This window comes from Syngnathus scovelli, chromosome 12 (assembly GCF_024217435.2).
Source record: "Syngnathus scovelli strain Florida chromosome 12, RoL_Ssco_1.2, whole genome shotgun sequence".
In the NCBI taxonomy this organism is placed as follows: Eukaryota; Metazoa; Chordata; class Actinopteri; order Syngnathiformes; family Syngnathidae; genus Syngnathus; species Syngnathus scovelli.
The window spans coordinates 5129986-5155401 of record NC_090858.1 but is presented as its reverse complement, the minus strand read 5'-3'; the positions used below and the strand labels follow the sequence as shown (position 1 = coordinate 5155401).

The following is a 25416-nucleotide window of genomic DNA, read 5'->3' as shown; positions in this document are numbered from 1 at the left end:
CTCTCTCTTGGCTGTCTCTGCCAAAGTGCCCCTCCCCATTAGCTTCTCACCAGAGCAGCTACTCATCCCATATTCAAGCCATTTGTTCCCAAAGCAGCCAGTACATATTCGTTGACACAATATGAAAGACTGTCATTTTTGTACTTTGTATTGGTTAATGTCAATTATTTAACAATAATGGCTGGTGGGGCTGAAGTGACTCGTCACCATGGTGACAGTGGCTTCAAGCCCAAGCAGTTCCCCCAAAGCCCCAAGATGAGGGGGCAACAGATAGGAGTTGTTTGTTTGTCCCGAGCTCAGTCACCCTTCACCTCCTTAAAATGAAGGAGGACTGAAATCGCTTGGAAGAGTTGTCACAAGCAAACAAACCCCCAAAAAATCTCAGTAAAAATCATTTTAACAGACTACACGGAGAGCCAAACTTAGGGAGGGGTCATTTTCAGTGTTAAACCCACTGAGCAATAATCTTAAGTACTCCCCGATTTGCACTAATTGGTATGAAATCACAGAAAAGTGCTCAAGTACCACTTTGGTTTGCAGTATCTAAGACTACTTTATTACTCCCTTAAGTATTTCAGACGTTACAAGTGACGAAAGCCTAAGATGTGAAATCGTTATTTAGATATTTTGACAAAGTCAAGATAGAGCTTTTTTTTTTCTATCAAGTCGCAAAAATGCATACATTGGTATTGATTTGACATTCGCAATTACAATTTACAATTACGGCTAGCTATAGCCAAGCTAGCTATAGCCATGAGGCTCCGCGCACCTTGAAGGAGATTATGGATATGGCGTGTTTTGCATCCTAATGTCACTCAGCGAATAAGTGTTACATGAAGTGAATAAAATAGCCACCTGGTGCGAAAAGCTTTAGCTGTGTCATCTGTTCTTTTCTGTGACATGAGAGGAAAGTGTTGTAAAGCTGCAGGCTAATACTCCCTCCCTGCTACTTCAATACAAAAGGGGTTGTTTCGTCAATATTAATAACCAGGTCTCACCTAAAAAAAATTAATTTGGGAAAAAACTAAGCGTGTACTCGTGCATTGAAGAGGTTAAAACTATTAATTAAAAGTGGAACAGGTTCTTCTTTTAGTCAAAAGTGGAAAAATAATGAGCCTTTGTGAAGTAAGGCCCAGGAGCAAAGCTTTCATTAGCCTGCATGCATGGCAAAAGCAATTCATCACTTTGCCTCAATGGGCAAAAAAAAAAAAAGAGGGATCAACCTCACCATGCTATTTATGGAGATTTACGGAAGTCTGGGAAATGCTAATATGATTACCATTTATCTACAACATGTTTTGAAATGGCCCTCATGCCCACATTTTAGCTGGAAGATTAAGTTATTGCACTCACTGGAATAAAAGTATGGTGATACAGAATCTGCAAAAGCACACAAAGATTATATGAATATAAATATATATATTTATTTATTTATATTTGATTCTGTCATATTAGTGGAGGATTTCTCAACCCCCCCTTCCTGTGCCCACCTCTCTCTAAATATCCCTCTGTGTGTCTGTCTCCAGATGAAGGCACGGTGAGGAGAGCAGCGCTTTTGTCCTACTCCGAGTGTCTCTCACAAAAAAAAGAAAAATATGAACTGTTTCGTGGATTAGCCGAGCACAGATTTATTTAATGCATTCTCATAGAGAATGGTTAAAAATCTATTTTGGGATACAGTGCTTGCCAAGCTCTAAGCCTGGTAATATATGCCCGCTACAGTTTAAGAGAGCGGGTTCACAGACCCTCTTTATGTCGGGATCATGCTGATCTTACCGAGTCATTGAATATGAAAATATCCAGGGCTGGTAGCCAATTTATTGTTTTGGCACAAAGCGGACAAAAGGCTTGTTTAATGCCCGCTCTCCTGTCTCTTGTTTGTATGGTCTGTCTAAATATTTGATGTCCTAGAGAACGATTGTGATATTCGGCAGATAAAATAGTGCACATGCATATGCCATGAGAGGCCCTATTTAAGATAGCAGCTTAAGGTTCTGAGAGGCCAACAAAGCCACGGATGGAAAGGCTGCACTGCATTTGCATTTAAGCTGTGGATTTAGGAAAAGCTTGTGCAGAATGAATACTAATAGTGTGTCTAATTTAAAATGCAAAGTATTTACCTTTGACGTGATTCAATCATCAAAAATAGCTCAAAACAAAATAATAAAACAATTTAATTACATTTCGGCTGTCATTAGAATGAACGCCGACCTAAAGAACAATTTATCATAAATAAAAAAGAAAATGCATTCACCTGAAAAAAAGAAAAGAAAAATCAATGTCCCAGGCATTGTTAAAGGCTCAGCCTTCAAAGTCCCCCAAACTAAACAAACATAAACTCTACTACACTTCCCAGCATGCCTCAGGGGGATAAGGTTTGGACCGCTTCTCTTCACAGTGCACAGTGACAGAGAGTGACACAAAAGAGGAAAGCCAGGGGGTGTGCAGGAGTGGGGGAGAGAGAGACGGACAAAAGAGAAGACATGGGCTTTGCACGGAGGACACGATAAAGCCAGTAGCATTATCGTCAGTGTGAAAGACGGGGGCCATACTTCAAACGGGATTTTCTCTCCATGACAGGATACTCCGCTGACGCAGAGCAAATAGCTCTCTGTAGCTGTATATAGCTTGAGGGCTCCCGGGCTTCTTTGGAAATGCAACAAACTACAATGCAATGATAGGATCTCGTTCAGACCGCTTTGGCACTGACATTACTGTTGAATAAATACGATGACATTGAAGAGACATTTAAAATCCATCAAATGACTTCAACAATTTCCCATTTCTTTTTTGTTTTAAAACCCATAATGCATCACAATCAGATGGTGTTTTCCTGCAACCCAAAATTATTTTATCGGTTCCAAAATGTTGGACAAGAGTTGAGGAAACAATGGCGTCGTGGCACTGTTGGAAGATCAAAAATATTTATTAGCAAAGCCATCAGATTGCTTTTAAATGTGGGGGTTTTAGTCTTTAACCTTTCGGGGGACTTAGCTGCTTAAAAGAAATGAAAAATGGAAAATGCCCCATGCTAACGTACAGTTAATTAAATCAGGCACATGACAATATTGCAAACCTTGCTTTGTGTTATTATTTTTGCTGGACTTTTGCTTTCACAACTATCATATTTACCGCTAAAAATAATACAATAACTAGCAACTGAGGCATTTATTGCAGCCAGAATGGTGAAGGTATTAGGGCTTTACAAATATGACTCTTGCAAGGAACCCACAGGGTTCAATCAATTAGTCTGTGATTATTATTACTTCTGTTGTTATTACTAGTCCCAGCAGTCTGGCTGTTATGGTAACCCAAGATGCGGCCTATCGTACTAATCCTTGCCCCTTCCCTAACCTTAACCTTTACTCTCTTAATCAACATCATATTCGGAGCAAGTGGGCAAAATATTGACATGTTATCTCTTGCAGCGCTCAGTGAGAATTTGTCTTTACAAAAGTCATTTGCGCGCTAGCATATGTTGCTGCTGTGCTGCAGTGAGCGCAAGTGTTAGCGTGTTTGTTTTTCTCTTCAGACTTCTTTGTTTGTTTTTCCATCTTTGTCTGACTTGAAAGTAAGAAGGACATTAGGGCTCTAACTGTCATTATAAATTGTGGTGGGAATGACAAACTATAGATTTGGTTCTCATAAAACACAGCCTAATTTGACACACACACAAAAAAACAATAGCCCAGCCAGACAAGTTCCTATTCCAAAACAGAAAAAAAACCCGCTTTTCTCTTCTCTAATGTTTAATATTTAACCCATCTGTCCTCAATTCCTAAAGTGTCTACTGAGAAGTTTCATCCAAAAGCAAATAGAAACTGGACGGCAAGATAAAAGAAAAGCACGAAAACATGGAGGCAAGCAAACATCAGAGTGAGACAAAGATATTTCCTATGCAAAGCTTGCACACAATGTCATGTGTGATAGCAACGAATCCGGTCCAAGTCACACGCAGGGGGGGTTGGCGGAGGAGACAGAAACGAGGTCGGCTGCCTCCATCTTCCAATGATCCCCCCCCCTCTCAGCTTTGATTCTGCTGATCCAGTATCTTGCCATATAGCAAGGGACACAAAGCAGATTTTAGCTTTGGGATAATCTCATTAAGAAACTCTAACCACCCCTAGTGGAGTGGCGGTGTGTGTTTGGGGGTAGGGGGCGACTCAGTCTGCACCATGCCAGAGCCAAGCTCAGGGAGGCAGGTGTAATGTTACATAATTAGCCTCTAAACAGTAAAAAGGAGATTATTGCAAATGGCCTAGCAGCCAGCACATGCAGTGGACCCGGTCCCGGAAGCCTCCACGGACACCCCGGGAGCCGACGATGGAAAAAAACAGTAAATGTGTAAAGATGACTTGGATTGAAAGTGGTTAAAAAAAAGATAGATTCAACAAAATATTGCAAATATCTCCAACGGCTTTATATATGGCTTTGGCAAATGTTACTTTTGAAGGCCTGGGTTTTGTGCTCCCGCTGATATGTCTTGTCAAGCACCAGCAGGGGCTCGACTGTTGCACAGAAAAGAAGAATTTATGGAGTCGGCCTGATCCATGGAGCCCACACCTAGTCACTCATAACCTCGGTTGAGGATTACCATATCAGATTGTTGCCATATGTAGCACGGCGCACCACTCCGGGATCTGACAGTGATCAACTGCTAGCTATCACCAGAACCATCCAACAGATTTTACTGTTAGAAGTTCAAACAGTGAACAGAGTCAAATAAGTGATTTCGCATAGATGTACAGTAATTTGCCATCTTATCCACCCAAAAGTGCTCAGTGATGATCTCAAAGTGTGCAAGGTCAGAGCAGGTCAGGACGACGGCGAAACGCCGACTGGCTCTCGCTTATAAAGTTGGATAACAAATGAGCTTCGGCTCTTTGAACCGGCTGACCACACAAGCCTGGAAGAGTCACGAGCGGCTCAACATGTGGCAGCAATAAGATGGCCCTGCCCTTCCAAAGACATGTGGGAGACTCCGCATTCCAGCGAGGCTCATTAAAGCTGGAAAACAAATCCAACAAACATTACCCCCAGGCTCAAACAAGCAACATGAAATATGCACAACAGGTCATGACAACTGATTCCTGCCACAACCGATTTTCATTTATTGATTCATTATTTCTCGGCAGCATCCTTAAAGTGTATCAGTTCCCAAGACAGCCAATACTGGGATGTTTTTAACTAAATATTATATACCATAATAATATAATATAATATAATTAATATAATATAATATATATTTTTTAAATTTTAAATTATTTCAATTAATCTCATGGGTAAATATGTATATATATATATATATATATATATATATATATATATATATATATATATATATATATATATATATATATATATATATATATATATATATATATATATATATAAGGGCTAAATTAGTCTAAGTTTTACCTATGAGATTAATTGTAATAAATTAAGTTTAAAAACAATAATAATTTAGTTATTTTTTTAATTTAGTTGTATTTACTGTGGACTATAACCATCAAACTTAGAGAGTCACTGTCTTAAAGAAGGACAAACACAGACTCAAGGCATGTTTGTTTGCATACTGTTTTTAAAAGAAGGTGACACGTAACTTGTGTTCATAAAAACCACAACAACAGACAGAACCTCAAACGAAGACTTGGAACGATTGCTTTCACTTCAGATTGATAAGAACTCAATGAAATCAAAAGCCCGAGGGCGAGGCAGGTTTCTTGCTGTAGCAGACAGCTGGCATGATTATTTTCAGCTCTTGAGCTAATCCTCTCTAAATGTAAACTGGAGAAAAATGTGCCAAATGGCTTTCCAGACTGAAATTTGGACTTGCGAAAGATTTAAATGAGTTTTATAGAAATGTTTGAGGCATTATTGGAAAACACAGTGAGACAATTGTAATTACTTTTCAGCCTGTCACATTTATAATCATTATCCCACATTTTAGACATGCCAATTTTTGACTCCTGTTAACCGATACAGCGACGAAGACGCCACATAACATACACTGTTTCTTTTCTTCCCATTGGCCATGTTTTGATGTTCTTTCATCTATGTTTACGGGCATGCGATATTTGATATGCAGCTTTGTGACTGGAAACGCTTGAGTCGTGCGCACGCCATTCAGAGGTGGCCCACTAAGAGCTAATCTACTTGTCAGGGTTGACTGCCAAGCACATCAGCCCACACACTTCACAATATGACTTTATTCATACTGTAGATCTGGGACATTAACCGTCTCTGCCCACCAGAACACAACATATGCGCCCACCACTTACACTGAAAGAAAACTGCATTATCAGCCTACAGTATTTGAGTAATAAAAAAAAAAAGTGATCATCAAGACCCTCATCGCCTTAAGACGATAACTTTCTTATATGACTGCACTCGTTTGGGCTTTTGTGCGACGAATCTGAGCCTTTGTGCGGATGTTCGTATTTCTCTTCAATAACCCCCCTGCCAAGAGTACGTTTGAACAAAGCACTTGAACAAGTCATTCAGTCTGGAGGCTGTATCATTAAAAATAAGGAGGCCTGGGGGGGTTTTGAAGTAACGGAGAACTATCATAGTGAGTCAGTGTGAGCATTAAAAGAAGGTAATTAAATGAGTCAAAGCCCAAATTAACTTTGGGATGAATTTGTTGGAAACATGTAAAAACAGAAGCACTGTGGATGACCTGGAATCATCTTTAAAGACTTAACGTCCTAATCTGGAAACAAGAGATTCATTTGATCAGACTTATGGGCTATTGTTCCACATGCAAAGCCTTATTAAGTTTGAATAATAGCCGCCTCATGGTCATTTCATAAATCTCCAATAGGGCAGTGACCACAGTTGCTGGCACGTCATAAATCAATATCAGCAAAATTGGAAAGCCACAAAACACATAATGGAGAAAATATGTCAAATATTGTTTCTTTAGATACAAAAATTGAGTACAGGTCAAAGAGTCAAGGCCCTCCCAAAAGCATCAAGTGTAACCTCTTGAACAATTATTTAGAGAGTTATAACTGCTAGATAAAGAAGAAAAGACAGACATCTGCAACTGATTAAAGCCTATAAAAGTATAATGAGTGGGAGGAGGCATGTCAGGTTTGCACACAAATTTATCGCTGGCTCTTACAGTCATCTATTTTAGGGAAAATTCACGTGTTATGATACTTTGGACTTTAAAATTTGTTAAAGACTGGAATGGAGGAAACTCTAAGCTATTCAAGTAAAATAAAAAAGTATGTATAGAATGTTGCTGCTGAGTCACAAAGCTTTATGTGTAAAGTCCTGTTTTTTTTGTTTCTTTTTTTTTGCAGGTGTTCATCAATATTTTACAGTAACAGCAAGGAGCAAAATGGCCGCCCCATGTGATGAAAACAGGTGGATTTGACCTGTTTAATTCATATTCCACAAACAAAACATTATTCGGAACACTGCGTTTCGACTAGTTGGGCTACACAGAACGTTTTGTTACAAAAAACGTTTGGGGGTTGACTTCCTCTTTAATATAATTTCTACTGCAACACAGTCTTTATTTGTGTCACATTTAGGCTCTAATATTCTCGGGGAGAATGAATATATTTGTTGACTAACAGCATGGATAAAACCCTTAAATATTCAACATTTTTTAATCTGGTTTAATATTTCCACCCGTTTTATGCAAATCGCAGTCTATTAGCATAATCCCATTTGAGAATACATCCTTTTAAAGTGAAAGATTATAACCTATTTTTTAAACACATAAATCAAACCTCATATTGAAATGGTAATGTTTTTAAAGTCTCCGTGCTGCGCAGGAGAGAAGTGCATTTCATTAGCGACACGACACGAAGATACAAGTCGAAGCTAAAAACCCTCATGAAGAAACCTTGCAAATGAGAACCATGCAGTTAAAAAAAAAATCTTTTTTACAGTTATTTTTGTGGTGTTTTGATGAACACGTGGCCCGTACACATCTTAAGTGCTTCCGACGGTATCATGTTTTCAGTTAGCGATGCAAAGAGGAGCGAGAGAGGGTAAGACATTACATCCCGGCATTAAAGTGGAAACGAGGCCTGTAAAAGCTTCATGGAGATATCGAAGGGGATAAAGATTTGAGAAAGGGCCATTATGCTGCTGAAGTGGTTAGGTGGGGGCTTCTATCTCTCTCTCTGTGTCCCTCTTTATGTCTTTCTTGAACTTGTAAGGAGTTCAGCAGGTTTGAACCTGCAGTCCAGACAGGCCTGTGGAATGCGACTGCGGCCACTCAAGCCCGTCTGACCTGCCACCGTAGCGGCTCCATTTCACTGTGCTTACCTAGCTACTCACTTACAATGGGACTTCAACTTTATCTCCCCTTGTAACACAACATTAACTGCCAAAGAGCTGGAAATGTATTATCAGGCCGCCCCAAAGCTTGGATTGCTTCCCTTATAAATAAGATCATTATACCAGCGGTAATCCCATTAAATAGATCATTTTGCAAATATCGCAATCCAATTAATAGTGTTTTTTCCAGGGTGTGTAGCAAACATTGCTTTGTAGAAAGATGACATGCTGTGACTCCACTTCTTTGATACTCATTTTCTTGGCGGCAATCGTATTAGGAAATCGAAAGTGGCCCTGAATCACTCTTCCAATTATTTTTTGGGGTTTCACCGATGTCGAAAAATGAATCGAGATTAAATTAGCGTTGTAATGTTGTAAAATGCCATTTTTACACTACGAAGGCCAAAATCGGGAAAAAAAGACTTAAAAAAATCGGTTGTTGATCTTTTTTCCACCCATTATCCGAATCGCTTATTCTTAGAAGGGTTGCGGGCACGCTGGAGCCTATCTTAGCTGATTTTGGGCAGGAGGCGGGGTTCACCCTCAATCGGTTGCCAGCCAATCACAGAGCACGAATAGATGAATAAGCATCCACACTCACAATCACACCTAAGGACAATTTAAAGTAGATTATTTCTCAAAATTGTTCAGCCATATAATTTAATCTATGAAAGTACTGTAACGCTTTTAGCTGTACAAATTTAATCGTAAGGTTTGGCAGACTACGGTATTTAGTTAGAAACGTTTCGTTTCAAAAAATTCTAGTTGAAAAATTGTTTCTTTACAAAAAGTCTGGATGGAACATCCTTATGATGTCCTCTTATAAAAATCCCTGGCTGGATTTGGCCACATAAGTATTGAAATAATTGCCAGATGGTTTGAGAAATTAACCAATTTTGGAGTTAATCCAAACGAGTTTTCTAAATCATTACCATAACTCATCAGTGAAAGTGTCCTCTGTGTGCCCTCCAACTTTAAAACGTGTGTCACTGCATTGACCACATCACGATTATCAGTCATATATTCAGAAAACTAAAACTGTTTGAAAAAAAATGCCTTGCACAAACATCTCAACAGTAAAAAAATGGGATTTAAAGTTGAACTAATTCTTTTCGTGTGCAAAAACACAATTAAGAGCAACAATTTTCGAGCCAGCTAACGTTAAGGAAAACACTGTTGTGGTTAAAAATATTAAAAGAGAGCGGCTATTTTATACCGGTTCCTTTTTTGACACTTCTACAGAAGCAAAAATGTGTAACGTCCATCTCAATAATTTGTCTTTTGCTAATAAAACGAAAGAAAGAGATGTCAAGATTGAGGTTGTCCGCCCTCCCCTGTGAGGTCAAACTCCAGGGGTTAATACCTGGTGTCTGACACTGCACATAAACTCTGCTGAGCTCATCACACTAATTAAACAGACACACATCCTCTCGGAGCTCCGATGGCCAATGGCTGCCAGCTAAAAAAGCACTCCATTCATGAAGGCCGAGCTCGAGAAATGCTACCTGCAGTTCTTCGGTTTGATTAATACCAAGAACAATGGTGCTCTTGTGGCACACCGAGCGCACTCCACTTGGTTCTGCTTCACCGCTTGGGGAGACGGGACTCAAACGCTCCCAAGTCCAACGACTCGTCTGCGACCGCTGCTTCCTCGGATCTGGCTAAGCTAGTCTGAATGACGTTTTCCCAAGACAAACGACTTTTGCAGTAGATTTTTATTAGTGTTCTTAATAAATTGAATCATACAGTGATTCCTACCCTTGGGTAAGAGGCCTAACAGACATCCACAAATTAGCTCCAAGGGATGAAGACATCAGGTCTATGAGAGTGACAGCATAATATTATGTGTGTCAAAACTTAGGCCACATAATTAATTGCAGCACTCGCTGAGCTTTACCAACACTTTGCCAATATTCAGTGCTTGAGTTTTATCAAAACAAGGAGACAAATTGCGCCACCTGCGTAAGTCTCCAAAGCTTGACAACTCATCTCACTTGCAAATTGTAAGCGTTTTAGCCTTCGACAAAGATGTCTCGCTAGCCAAGTCAAGACGTGATGGGTCTTCACGCAGCTACGTGATACTTTCAAAACAGTGGATGGCGTCAATAATAATGGAGGCAGGAAAAAGAGCATGCAAATTCCTGACGATGACAGGCCATACGGCCGAGAGCAGCGTGTCACTCAAACGTGACGAGCTGTCTGGAGAAGTGCAACACAATTATCTGCGGTGAACATACGTTTGAAAAATAAATCCAGCTGGCTCAAAGCCAAGCTGGGTAGTTTATAGAAGGATTGACTTATGTGGAATATTTCCTCATTGATTTTTTTTGTCTAGTCAGTAGATTAATAAAATGTAGGTGTCTATTTTTAAATTACGTATATGCAAAATTATTATTATTAGACGACTCAAATAATACTTAACTATTGATATTTTCAAAATAAAACATAAAAAATAAGAAGTCTGCCGCATGTCCACTTTGAAACAATGGGCTCATGGAAAAAAGGGCATCAAAAGTATAGTTTGCGCAATCCCACAAGTGTTTTCACTTATTCTGACTGATAAACCCGGATTGAAGATGGGACGCGTGAGGTCACGGGACACGCATCAATAAGAATGATAAATGCATCAGGAGACCCACGTAGTCAAATGCTGCAAAGGTGAGCGCCGAGGAAGTAAATAATAAGTCAACTCCCAGAACGATCGAGAAAAGCTTTACAAGCATTTACAGACATTATTAGTGTTGCTGAGCTACAAACAAAAGACAATTGTACAGTTAAAAAAGTCAAGCATAGTACTTTAGTGGTGGCAGGAAAAAAGTTTTCGCTTGTGTTTATAAGCACTTATATAGTTGTCATTTTAAAGCTTTTTGATGCCACTTGGTTAATTTAAGTCTTCAAAATAGCATGGTGTGATTTAAAAAATAAATAGATAAAAGTAATCAATTTAGTATATCAATTTAGTATAATTTAGTATTTTATCGTCATTTTTTCCTCCATTTCTGGTTTAGTAGACTTATAATAAAAAAATTAAAAAAATGGGCGTAAGTCGAGTCTCGGGCAAAACACTGTAGATCACAGGTGTCAAACCCAAGGCCCGGGGGCCAGATACGGCCCGTCACATCATTTTATGTGGCCCGCAAAGACAAATTGTGCATCAAATTCATGTCATTACTAGAATTGCAAATTGTCTTCACTTTTAATATTATCTTTTAAATATTTGACCAGTTTTTACTCGTCTGATTTGAAAACGAGTTATTTGTTTGTTTTGTAGCTTTTACTATATATACTATGAGGTGCTCATATATTTATTTGGGTTGACAGTCATAATGGCCCTCCGAAAGAAGCTATGACTACAATGCGGCCCGCGAAAAAACACCCCTGACGTAGATAATAAATCCCGAAAAAAAACCAGCATAAAAAATATCTCAATTCAAGTTAGCAGCTGTAGTGCCCAATAATAATTTCTGTTAGAAGACCAAGCTGTCATGTTATTTTTGGCAGTGAGTGTCACCATAACGTGTCTATGATGCACCAGAGAATGCAGCTGTGGAAAGGAGCACCCCCAAAGCTGCCACTCAAAGACATTGGCACACTTTTCTTGATCACAGCCCAAACACGTGAAATTCTCCACTCAAGCCTGGGCTTGTTTAGTTGCTGGCACATAAAGGCGTCACTTCCATGGATGCCAGCTGAGCTAAAGGGCACACGTAGGTACACAATAACGTGCACCCATGCCCTCACCTTGTCTACCTTGGCACTTTCCGAGCTTGGTGGAAAAAATGTCCCATTCCAAACGGCAAGTCAAGGGCCAGACAACGTATTCATACATCTTAATTAGTAATAATGATGCCCGTTTGGTGCCAACTGTCTGATGCCAGTGGTTGTGTTGACTAGACTCCCTTTTTTGTTTACCTGCCACTTTCATGAAATTTGTTTGAAAAAAAAAATAGGCCAAGGGATATTGTAGTTGGGTAGAATACAGATGAGCCGGTTTCTGACACACAACCCGAGTTTGTTTGGATTGATCTTTTTTCAGAAAATAATCTAAATAGCTGTCCAAATGATTCATTTTAGCCATCATAAAAATATTTTTTTCTGCACAGATTTTTCTAAATAACATTTGTATCTGTCATGATAATATTTAAAAAAGGTATTTTTTGCGGTTTTGGTTGAATCTCAAAAAGGTCCAGCAGGTGACTTAATATGAGCACAAATATACTCATTATAACTTGAGAAAGTTACGATGCTAAGTGTAATATGTAAATTGATTGAGATTGTTGTTAGTATAATTTTAGGACGTAGACACAATTTGTTCACTTTAGGAAGCCTCAATCAATTAAGTGACAGGTCAGATCTGGCCCCTGGTTTTGAGTTTGACGCTTATGTCATAGATCGTTTTTTAAAAAAAGGCTTGCCACAACATGATGGAGGTCTATGTGATTCAAGGCCATGTAGTTTATATGCAAGCATGTTTAGATCTGTCCTGAGCCATTTGAGCACCTCACAAGCAAACACACTATAGAGGTAATGAAAACAAGTTGCATGGAGTTTTTTTTTTTTTTTTTACCGTGAAATAGGCTACAGACTTCATGACGGTTGGATTTATGGCCTGGTAATTCCCCCTCTGGAGTAATTTGGCTGGTACATCTGCAGCTTAGCAGCATTCCAGCAGGGCTCCTCTGTGCTGTGAAGTCAGGAGATGACTGATTGATTGATTGTATTACTCTAGTTTTAGCATGGCTTTAGCAAGCTATTGCAGTAAAGTTTTACTGGGATCTATCCACTGCAAAGTAAACTGTACTCCACGTAAGCAACCTGTGCGATGCTGTTAGCCTGCTTGATGACCACAAATTAAAGTTTGCAGGAAAAAAAAACATACTGGCGAAAATTAAACACCTTCACCCACACAGTGAAAAATTACTACTTTCCCAGCAAACTTAGTTTTCTGTAGTAATCAGTGCCCTTTTAAGTTATAATAAATATATATATATATATATATACTCCCATGCCTCAGCAGTCAAAGTATATATATATATATATATATATATATATATATATATATATATATATATATATATATATATATATATAAACTACTGGATAATTTTGATAATTTTCTACAGTATTGTATGGAACTTAATAAATTAATATATTATATTATATATAATATATATATAATACATATAATATATATATTTTCTTCACTGCTAATTTTAAGTGTGCTGAAAAATAACTTAAAAGTTATTGATTTAAAAAAAAAGGAAATTTAAATTCACAACACATACAAGACAATTAACACAATATTTTTAGATATTTTTGGGGTAATCATCACCATATTGAACATTAGCATTCTAATTACATGGCCCTCCCTCAACAACCAATCAATTAAAAGATTTTTGGAAAGTATTTTAGACGGCTTTTGTATTGACCCTTATGCCGTCGACATTCGATGGAGGTACCCTTTGTGATCTAAATGAGTCAGGGGGGGCCAGTATTTGGTGTTGACACATTGTGTCTTTCCACTAGTTGTCATCTGTCTTTGTTCACTTGATACCAGACGCGTGGCAGCTATCAAAGAGACAATACCTTCAACACAATAGCTAACATTAGGATCGACAGCACGTTTGACACCTGATTTATCCCAAACACCAGCTGAGCTTTTTAGATGGGGCTAACTATGCAACAAAAGAGTCCCGCTTTGGAGAACAGGGTGGAGTCCACGTTGGGGAGTTGAAGGGGGTTAACCTTGACATCTGGCCCTCGGTCCATCCAACAAATTCAGGGCGGCTGGCCATAAGAGTCTGCTTTTCTCTTGAAACACCTCATCCATCTGCTGAATTTCTCCGCAAACAGGTTTCTCCATGACTCCCTGAGACCATCCCATCCCATCCACAGACGCGTGCATGGTGACACTGATCCCCCCACTACGACGCCCATCCATATTTAAAAGGCGTGCATGCCGCAATTGCACATTCAGAATCTTACTTAACATTTATGGGATATTTACTCAAATTACAGCAATATGATATAAAGCACATAAGGTTCTAATTTAGGATGGCACTCAGGTGACACGTGCCAGCGTTGCACAAGCTGCCACGTTTGTAATCGGAGCCGGTGATGTATGTCTAAAGACGACAATGAGCTTGCCAATTAGTGGATGAATACAACAGGCGATACCTAAATAAAGCCCAATTACAAACGTATTTGTGTTCGGTGGCTTCCAAGGCAGATGATGACTTGACTTAATCATGACTCATGTTAAGTGAATCAGCTGTATGAGCACGGCTTCACATATAGTTGGCCGATTATATTCAATATACAAAGGTACGAAATTTTCTAACAAAATAAAGAGCTGCTTAAGGTAGATGAAAACAAAACTCGGCATAATTAAGAATGGGTCATTTTTTAAATTACTATTAGAATAAATTTTGGAGAGGATAAGGACTCTCCATAACATTTTGTAATTCACTGTAAAATAAAAATGCACACATTTCATGGTAACAAAAATAACAAGACAAAGTGGGTCAGAAGTATTTAGTGCGACTTTATTGAAAAGGACAATACAATCTTGCGTGTGCCTTTCAAAACATCCAGAGTACTTTTGGAATTTAATTACAGCAGTAGTAATAGTGTTGCTTTCAATGATTTTTATTTAATTATAAAGTACAAGTATTCTTTTGAAGGAGAAGATTGGCACTTGACATACAGTCAGCATTTCTCAATGACCCTACTTTTGCCCAAAGCTTAAAAAAAACAAAAAACAATTGTGTTCTTAAATCCCCTTGCACCTCCCCAAAAAAAATCAATACAACCTTGTTTCCAAACATGCTGGTTTAAAAACCTCAAACTGGCCACTGAAGGCAAATATTAATGTAATATGTCAGTTTACTACAACTCCGACCTTTCAGGAAGGTCAACTTTACACGCTGTACAAGCAGTTGTGTTTAATAAGACAAATTGAAATTAAACTTTGCCAGTTATACAAGAAGGCAGAGGGATGATTTTTTTTTTTTTTTTTTTGCGGGGGGGAACCAAGGACATATTTAGGAGTTGCTCAAAGTTATACAATCTGTTTAAAACTGTGTCGAACAGTGCGGGAAAAAAAAAATTCTCACCACTAGTTGTGCATCAGCTTCATCCAAACTTAATCAACCAAGAACAAATCTACACATTAATCAGACATGGCCATGTGTAAAATAGTAGCGGATTTTATAGGAAACATCACCTCGGAGCATATTTAGTGTTTTGCATATTCAAAAAGCCGCACTGGAAAATATTATGCAAAGAGGCTGCTAAGAAGAAGTATAGTAATGATAGTCACCCCCTTTCAGTGTGGAGCTAAAAAACGATTTCAAAATGCTCTTCATTTTAGATTTACGTACAGCCGTTTGACATCTACCAAAGGACCAAATTATATTACAGCATAAAGCAAATGTTGCAATCAAGCTAAAAGGCAAAAAAAAAAAAAAAAAGACAGTCAAAATGAATTCATTTCGACACAATTGCTTTCTTTCATGTGAACTAAATCCCCTTCAGGGTCCAAATGTGTTCAATGTTTAATGTATCTCATCTTTAGTATTCATATTTCATCATTTGAATAGAGCAGATAGCTGCTGCGTGCCTTCACTTTGCAGGCACCTGGTGGGAATAAACATAAATTACATGTTGTCTATCACACGGATAGGAATCTATTAGGCTTGTAGGATCATCTTTAGTAGTAATAGTAATGCCTGAGCTGTAAAATAATTTGAATTCCTGAGAATGAATTTTATATCGCAGTGTGAAAATTACGTTGAATGAAAAATAGGTGGCGGATTTTCTACAATTAGAAATCCACAGTGGATTTTTAGATATTTTAAAGCACAACAAAATGAACTATAAATCAACAAAATAAAGGGGTGTGACATTACAAAGATTGAATACAATAGGAATATTACAAGCGCAGAGGTAAGGTCCATTTCAACTTGCTAACTACGCGTACACGCTTAAAGCAGTTAAGTAGGAACGAGTGTGTAACGAGAGGTCAAACTAGAGCATATATTAGAAGGCAATCAGTGAGGGGATTTTCCTAAATGGAAATTATCTACATTTTAAGTACAGTATACATGCTAAAATGAGCTATTGGTTAAATCGTACATGCAGCTTGTCACCATTATACCGCAATTGTGTAAAAAAAAAAAAAAGTTTTTCTTTGGAACTAGGCATGGGCCGATTGTACCTGTTTGATGGTTTACCGTGATTTTAAATAGTCAAGATATCAATTTCCACTACAACTTTGTCTTTTTTTGAGGGCACAATATGAGGGGAGGGGCGAGTTGTAACCGTTTTAAAATAAAATAAATTGGGTTCCATGTTCAAATCTTTTTCAAGGTGTAATTTTAATACGCTAATACTGTAATATTTTTCTCCATACCATCAGAAAGGAAAATCATCCCATGCCTATTTGGAACTAGAAAATAATTGAAAGGCAACATTGTTGATCTTCTACATATGACACAAGTGAAATACATTCACTAATAAAAGAGTTTGGCTTTCTGTACGAAACCAAATACATTCAGGTAAAATAACAACTTCAAATGGCAGCAGAAAATGTGATTGCTTGCCACAACAAACACCATCTCGCCTGTGAATTTGGTATCATATATAGCAAAGTTGGAACACCTCCAGCAGGAATGAGAAGGAGGAGAATCGAATTGTCAAATGTAACTTTGGCTTTTGCCGATACAACACGTGCTTCAATACCGCAGCTACTTCCCCGATCAATGTAAACATACGCCTTTTTTGTAGCTTTTCCGCACACAAAATATGTGCTGAGGTCATCATTTTGCTCTGATTAGAATCAGCAGTGTCATTTAAATTGAATTTGATGAAAAATGCAGTGTCAAATGAGTTTATGCCTACAAATTTGGTGCTTACTGACTTTGGAGGGAAGACATTATGATATTGATTGCGTTTGGAGGATACACAAAGAAACAGGCCGGTGATACAATACATAGCCTACACACACAAAAAAAAAAAAACGATTTCAACAGATTAGGATTACACATAGTTGTACAAATCCATAATACAAACCGTTTTGTACCAGTGTAAGACCAAAGAAGTCATTTGGATGCAGTAGCAATGTGACATAAAGTACTTAACAAATACATTAGTATTCAAATGTAACAGAGTTTCGCGATCATCAATCGTACTTTTGATTGTAAAGGATATGAGTAGAAAATAAAAACATTCCCCGACATCATTCAAAGGTGAGACAGAATGACATTATGGAATTCCATTCCAGCATAACATCCAGCAAAATGCTTAAATTAGGATTATTGCACTTCAAAAGCTCATTTCCAGTTCAAAGATTTCACCCTTAAATGATAGTCTTCACAATTAAAACAAAAGTACGCGCAATTGAGGATTAAGAATGTAGACTTTGTTCATTGATAAGCAAGAGAGGATAGCAAATGTGAGGACACAGCTCTGACTAAACGGTAGCAGGCTTAAGATGTGTGCTCGAGTGTAAACAAGTGTTACAAACGGTTTCATTACAATCGCTTTTTAATTCCGCAGCTTCTAGTAAACATAATTCCGGCTTCGGATAGAAGCTAAGTGTGCAACAGGAAGCCGTTGCCTCACCAGTGCAAAAATGAAACGGAAAACAGAAGTGGGTGAAGTCACTGCATTTTGATTTAAATGCACACAAATGAGTCATTTAGTTGACGTACCGAAAAATGCACAGTATTGGTCACGTTTAACAGATGGAAATATGTAATTGGACTTAATGAAAATTTTTTCGTGTTCTATTCTATCTACTGCCCCACTGGTTTTCAATCGTCAGCACTTTTTACTTCTTATTGAGTTTACCTGCCCTTTTCTTAGGCTCGTAAGGTGTCCGCAGGATGCTTGGTGTTTCCTCCATGACACGTACCAGGAGGTTATCTATGTAGTCCTCCAACTCCTTGATGTGGGCGTCTTTCTTCTTCACCACTTCTTTCTGCTTGATGAGTTCCTGTACCACTTCCTCAAAGGACAAGTTTCTATAGGGTGCCGCATTCCGCTGCATCGCATCCTGGACACGGAAAACAGATGATAAAAATTATTTCATCTAAACGTGGCATTCATACCGGAGAGTTCAATTTTGGTCCGAACAATTTCAAGTCGTAATAGGATATTGACGAATCGCCGATTTTATTTTTGGGGTCACCAAAGGGGACTTGTTTTCAAGACATAGACAACGTTAAAATGGCCGTGACGACTGTAGAAGATCCCGGAACACTCTTGATTTGAAATATACTTTCGGTGACAGCAGTCCTGGAACTTTTCCGACACAGACTAAGCCATACGAGAAACACCAGCACCATGGTCCTGTTTTGGGAACTCTTGTATGAGAACAGGAGCCGCAATCGTTTTTTTAATGAGGGAGCATTTTATCGCCGTAATGCAGGTCATCCTCCCCCAAATCGATAGCGCGGCAAAGGCTCGAGTCTGTTTAACATACCGGAGTTATCATCCCGCACTCCCATGCCTCAGCAGTCAAAGTCAAGACAATGCAGAATGGCTCCCAATTGGACTATTTGCCAGGTGTCTTATCGCTTCATGAGCACAAAGGCTACTTAAGAGAAGAAGGACACAGGCCAGAATCAAAAGTCTCAGATTTTGACGACTGAAGATTAAAATTGCATCGAATTAAAAGATACCACCCTCGGGCCCATTTGAGACAAAAAAAAGGGAAACCGGACCAACATAAGCGAATAGAGGTTGGGTGTCGTGAGCTTGTTGTTTTCGTCCAATGTAAGGAACTTCAGCAGCTGTTAGTAAAGGTCTGGATTTGACCATGAACCGGCGAAGTAACGACGACCGTTTCCCATACGATGGGTAGTTGAGAAGATAAGGCGTCCATTTGCCATACTCCAGTTGTGTCATTACCGTTTCTAATGAGCTGAGCTTTGAGAATTTAAAAGCTTCATCCTTTGAAATGTGTGTGTTATCCCCCCCCGCCACCCGTGCATGTGGTTAATTAAGGCCTTGAAGAGGAGGAAATGGGAGCTGGCGGTTCTTGCAGCCATGTGCAGAGGGCACATGTGTGGATAATGACAGACCTCAACACTCGCCGAGAAAGGTGACGAAAGCCATTATCAGCATCCTCGTTCTCATTTAGGCGTCCCTTTCTCTTCCTAAATTGCATGTGTAGTCGAACAAACATTAGAAAGTTTCCGACAATAGAGACGTTAAATAAGAACTATTGTGGACATATTCGAAAAAAAGTCATGTATTGCCGTGCCGCTCACACAATTGAACTTGCGAATATTTCACTTTAAAGTACTTCATATTCAGGGAAGACACGATATGAGTGTGCAGCTGCTAATTAGACGAATAGCACATCTGAATTTTTAGAGGCCGCGGGGATCAATGTCACCAGCTGCCGCGTCAAATGAGACTCGAGACTTGTTCTCCATTACAAAAGTGTCAAAATTGTACAAGTCCGTTCTTGCGTTTTCGGCTGACGGCAAAGTGACAACATGCGATCGAATTGCATGAGGAATTGTGATTTTTGACGTGTTAAGTTGTCTCACGTTTTTCAAGGCGTGGCTCTCCCTGCTCCCTTGGCCCAGGGTAAGGTCTTCTTTTCCAGTCGACCTTTTGTCAAATCAAACAAAAGGACAGGTCAGTAAAATCCGATTGTTGTGCTTTAACATTAAACGACAACTGCGATGTTTGAAATGCATTTAATTATGCACCGCTCCGATATAATAATGCGCTAAATTACGAGTGACCAATGAGCTACTTGATGATAAAGCCTGCATTTAAGATGATGGACCTATAAAGATAAGCGGTTAATTGAGTGGTCTATCACTCTAAAGAATCTCATTATGTTATGCTCAGAGGGCTCTGTTATCAAGCCAAAGCTCTCTAAAGAGCTTCTAATGACACCTTCCCTTCAGATGAAGCACGATGTGGTCTCGGTGTTCCTCAACTCTCGATGGAAGCCGAGAAAAGACATAACATGGACCGATGGAAACAAAAACACTTGAGTCCATGAGAGAAGATTTCTGAGGCTAATGAGAATACTGTAAACATCCTGTAGATTGGACGCTGTCAACCTGTCTCATGGTCATGGGAAAGAAAGATCTCCAGTTCATAAAAAAAACATGGCACTGTATCAAACATGAACATGTACCTTGCTTTGTAGTTGTTGAAAGGGTTAGCGGGTACTTGCGAGTCGCCACCAAAAGGGTTCGGGGATCGCAGGTCTCCAGAACTGCCCGTACTCACCGAGCGACCCCCGTTGCTGGTCTTGCGACCATCCTTCTTTCCAGTCATGCGTTCCAGTAGGCTGATCTTCTCCTTTTTCTCTTTGGACTTGTCCCACAGCTGCCCTTGCTCTGCCTCGAATGGGTTGCGATTGCGTGGGAGCGTGGCATACTTTTGTGGCAGGTTGTCACTGATATCAGTAAAAGGGTCACTGTGTGCCTCGTTGTCTTGGAGGCCTGGTACCTCACTCTGGGAACGCCTGTGAGGACCAGCTGTACCTGGAACCAAGAAGTAAGGTCATTGCATATTTAGAGGGCTTTAGAGATTGCAGACATGGACAAAATGGATGGTACCACTTTGTTAAGATAGAGCAAATTAATGTAAATTCTATTCTATTTTTCTAATTTGGTCATCCCTAATATTTGATTTATCTGGATAAATAATTGGGCCTAAAATTCCCCGAGTGGAGTGTGACCTCTATAAATTCAAACCAAAACATTTGCTACTCAAATCTACTCACCAGTTTCTTCAATGGAATTCATTGAGTCCAGTTTGGGTCGAAAGTGGGTCCCAATGAGATCTGACATGGAATGGGCCGCAGAGAGTTTCTGGGCCCCAGAGAGTAGCGACCTCTTAGGCTTGCTTTCAGGCTGGGCTTGTGCTTGCGAATGATAGTTAGGGTCCAAGTCGCATGCCGCGGAGCGAGGTAGTATGGCTGAAGACGTGTCACTGTCGTGTTTGCGACCTTTCATTTTCACCTTAAGTTTAGAAAAAGGCGAGCGGGGCTTCTCTTTCATGGAGAGGTCAAACATACTGGCGGTCATATTATTCCGCATGAACTGGATGCTGACTTGGATGCGTCCTCGCTCCTTGAGCTTCTTTGATGGCTTGGACTGCAAGGTATACCAGCTAAAATGAAAATGGAGAAAGCTTAGCATATTCAATGGGGACATTTTATGAAAAAGAAAAATGATGACAGGATTTATCTATGTTTATGATCCATTTAAGCAGAACTCAAGATACAAGGTTAATTTGAGCATACTAATCCAAAATCTTGACATCAATTCAGAGGCTCAAATCCTTTGCTTTCTGGAGAATATGTCATTCAAGACCAACATTATTCATTCTAAAACATAAGAAATAAGATGTTGTTGAATAGGAGTATTTCAGGCTTCCTTTGGCGCGCCTATTCATTTAACCTCCCTGCGTTTTCAACTGGAAGCAATGGGATTTGTGCATTGAAAATAAAAGTGGCATTTGCACAAATCTGCCCTTTGTTCACAACCGCAAAGGCAAGCAACTGGGGCATTGAATCGCAGGGTGACCGGCCATTTCATGCATTGCTAATCTGTCATATCCTCTGTGTTATAAGGAGCGTAAGAAAGGACAATCCAGGAAGCTGCTATTTATAAAACATGTACTGTACATCTCTAACCTTTTGCCATGAATCAACAACACAACAGCACCCGAAGACAAAAAGCAAAAAACTGACTAATCAAATCGGAAATCACCAATAAATAATTGTCATTAGTGCTATTCTAAACCATGAAGCTCGTGGACCCGGTAGCCCGAGTCCATTTCCCAGGCTGCACGCCATGCCCAGTCAGATCAGCAGCCACAGCATGCCGCTGCTACGGCCCGGCCGGGACTGCGGCTCGAGTGTGTCTCAAGGCCAAGATAAACCTCAGTGCGCTTGGAACCACAATCCACCAGCTTGGCCCCTGGACCGCTGGGAAACTCCTCACAATCAACAAACACAGGTGTGCGATAATTATGGGCTGCCTGCTCAGATATCGAGACAGTCTTTCCTCCCTGATAGGTCAGTTCAAAAACATCGCAAATGAACCGCGGCAACGGTGAAATGTGGTCATCGTATCCGGGGCCCTGGTGTCATTGTCAGATTTGCCTGCGGTGTGGGAATAGGTCAACATGGGTCACATCTATTAGCAACACTCGGCCTAAAAAGGACCACAATCTTGACGTGAATCAACTCAGGCACAAGGGGGGTGGGGGGGGGGGGGGATGTGTCCCAGTTTCGCACTGATTATAACATATTGCAATTCTCTAAACTGATAGGCAGGGAGGAAGTGCTAATGTATTTCCATGTTGGAGAGCTAATTAACACCAGATCCAATTTAATTGATCTGTTCCTGTTTTCTTAATGCAGGGTTAGGCAACAGCACGTATGTCTGTCATCAGGGGCAAGTCAACCTAATCTTGTAGTTTATTTTGCAATTATTACGCGGTTGTTCTTTCATCAGTCAGTGAAAATAAAAATGGAAGCCAAGAAAGCACTTTTTTTTTTTTTTTTGGATTCCTTCCATATTCCAAAAATATACCCTGTTAGATTCATTGACGACTCTAAATTGCCTCCTGGCTAAAGGCAGTTTGGATAGGTTGCAGCTCACCCATGACCCTGATGATAGATGGTTGTCTAATATAACATGTTCAGCCAGCTCCACTAGTTTTGAACTAGCCATTTAGTGCTATTCATTTGAAGAATCTCGCAAAAAAAACAAAGGTAATAAATATTAAACTATTTCGTATCACACGTTTCAGCAGTTTATCTTTTCACTTTAATACTTAAAACATTTGTACAGAATCGGTTGTGAGGGACGTTCACACGTGCAATAATAATGAGATATTAGTGAATTACAGATTTACAGCAGCATCAAATACCACATTGCTCCTACTAAGACAGTACTTACTCAGTTTTATGCCGCTGCTTGTTGTCAAAGACTTCGTTGAGGTTGATGGACCTCTGACCCAGGAACTTGTCCAACCCGACCAAGGACCGATGCATAACAATGAAGCATAGCTGATAGATTTCTGGGTTGCCATCCAAAAGTAACCCAGGCAGCTCAAAGGAAGCTTCTTCTCTCCAGACAGGGTTTAGTGTCTTCTCTGCCACTGATGTGGAGTACTTTTCTTTGCCCAGCTGGATGATAGTGTATGCATCATTGGTGCCATTTTTGCCCTTTGGCTGTAAACCAGAAGCTTGAAGAACCGTGGCTTGGACATGAGTTGGAAACCACTTTTGAGACTGCTCACCCAGTGACATTGTCTGTACTGCTTTTCAATGGTCGTATTATAAAAATAAGTGTGTCATGTGAAAAAAATATTTAGCAATGAGTTATTCATGTTATTGTTACAACCCTAAAGTCATAGAAAACAAAGCCGTATTTCATAAGGCCAAAAACCCAGGAATCCAAGCCACTGCTGAGTCATCTGGAGGGGGAAGGGGGGGGGGGGGAAAAATCAAGATCAACACAGAAAAAGGGAAATACAATTCTTAACAGTATCACTGCAGTAACATGGGATTACTGTACGACTCTTAAATTCCACTTTATAACTGAGTGTATGTATGCATATAGAAAAAAAAAAAGTTCAGCAATACAAGATATTAAAATATTTCAGGTTTGCTTCATTCGGTGCGGGATGAGAGGCGAAATTTCTTTCACCATAACAACCCTCAGAGTATTTGGCAATTTCTGAACAACACTGCCAGGTTGGAGTAATTTCCCTACACACTAGGTCTGGGTGATTATGGGGAAAATAAAAAAATTGGAGATAAATATTGGAATGTTGCAAATATAAATATGAAACATGATTCAGTTTTAATTGTCAAAGAACATACATATGAGGTTAACATGATTGCACCATCATTATAGCGTATTTGACCACAACATGATGACGACATCCTGAGATGCATCATGGTGTGTCTTGTCAGCAAACTGTGATGCAGCAGGTTTAAAGGCATGGCATTGTTTAATTTTATTAAAATGGTTGTATTTGCAGAGCTTTTAGTTTGTCAAAACTATTCAACCAATTAAGGAGATTACATTGTTATTACCATAACACAAGATGTGCTGGCCATGAAATGAATCGAATGACTCGTAATTAATGAGTAATAACAAGTATGTTAACCAAACAATTAATGCCATTTATGTATTAACGTTAGCAATTAATAGAAGCTAACAGCGATTCCAGATTTTCCATTGTTTTAATCAAACAAGCTAAATCACATTAGCTACAAAAGGCTAACTGCTGTGCTAAGAGTTCAAGAGATTCCATAGATCAGTGATTCTTACCTCGGAGTTATAAATAGCAATCTTTCAGTGCAACATTTTCGGGCTCCATTAATGCAGGTTTTTGTTCTTTTTCACGGCAAATTACTGCGAGATAATATTAGTTGAAGCTGCAGTTGTTACTCTATGCTGACAACTGCTGTCGATGCAAGCTTCACTTCCTTGTGTGACGTCACTTCCTCTCCACGCCGGCAGAAATGGAGGAAGTACAAGATAATAAAAGAGACGGCTGCTCCGATAAAGCCCACGCCCATAACAAATATTAATTTTGTATGCGGAAACAAAGACAGCAAATAATAACTTATTATTTACTGCTTTGATGAATGAGTCATTCTGTAACAAGCCTAGATTCACTCTTTCGAAGTTAGAACATTTGCGCAAGATTAACTTACAAACAGTGATTTAAACAACCGGAAATTAATTTGGAAAAACAATATTTTCCCCCTCCTTGGTTTTGTTTGAGACCAACTTCTGTTTTTACCTGATTTTTTTTTTTAGCAAGTAAAAATGTAATTTTGCCATTTCCGTCTATAAGTGTGAGTTCATGTGAACGCATGAGTGTGTGACATGCTGTGTGTACTTTACTTGAGAGCAAAATCATACAAACATCTTAAGTGCTTATGTCTCCTGAGTAGGACATGGAGGCAGAGATAAGAGGTTCCCTTGAATGAGCACAGATGTGATTGTCAGCCCACTTGACAAGTGCATCTTAACCAAACACACCAGACTGGTGGTTTTATCGTGGTGCTGCTTCCACCACCATTGTGCACACAACCGGCCTGACGCA

The 25416-nt window shown here is 39.4% G+C and overlaps 1 protein-coding gene across 1 annotated transcript; it reads right to left on the bottom strand.

The window, feature by feature from the left end:
* Nucleotides 1–14825: 14825 nt before the first annotated feature.
* Nucleotides 14826–24814, bottom strand: LOC125978544 (rab11 family-interacting protein 2). The gene is made up of 6 exons (XM_049735963.2): nt 24633–24814; nt 23250–23769; nt 21062–21450; nt 20468–20819; nt 19863–19926; nt 14826–18358 (listed from the first exon to the last, which is right to left on the bottom strand). Exons 2-6 carry the CDS (start codon nt 23600–23602, stop codon nt 18134–18136), a joined length of 1383 nt encoding a protein of 460 aa, XP_049591920.1. The 5' UTR covers nt 23603–23769; nt 24633–24814; the 3' UTR covers nt 14826–18133.
* Between the last annotated feature and the right edge of the window lie 602 nt (nt 24815–25416).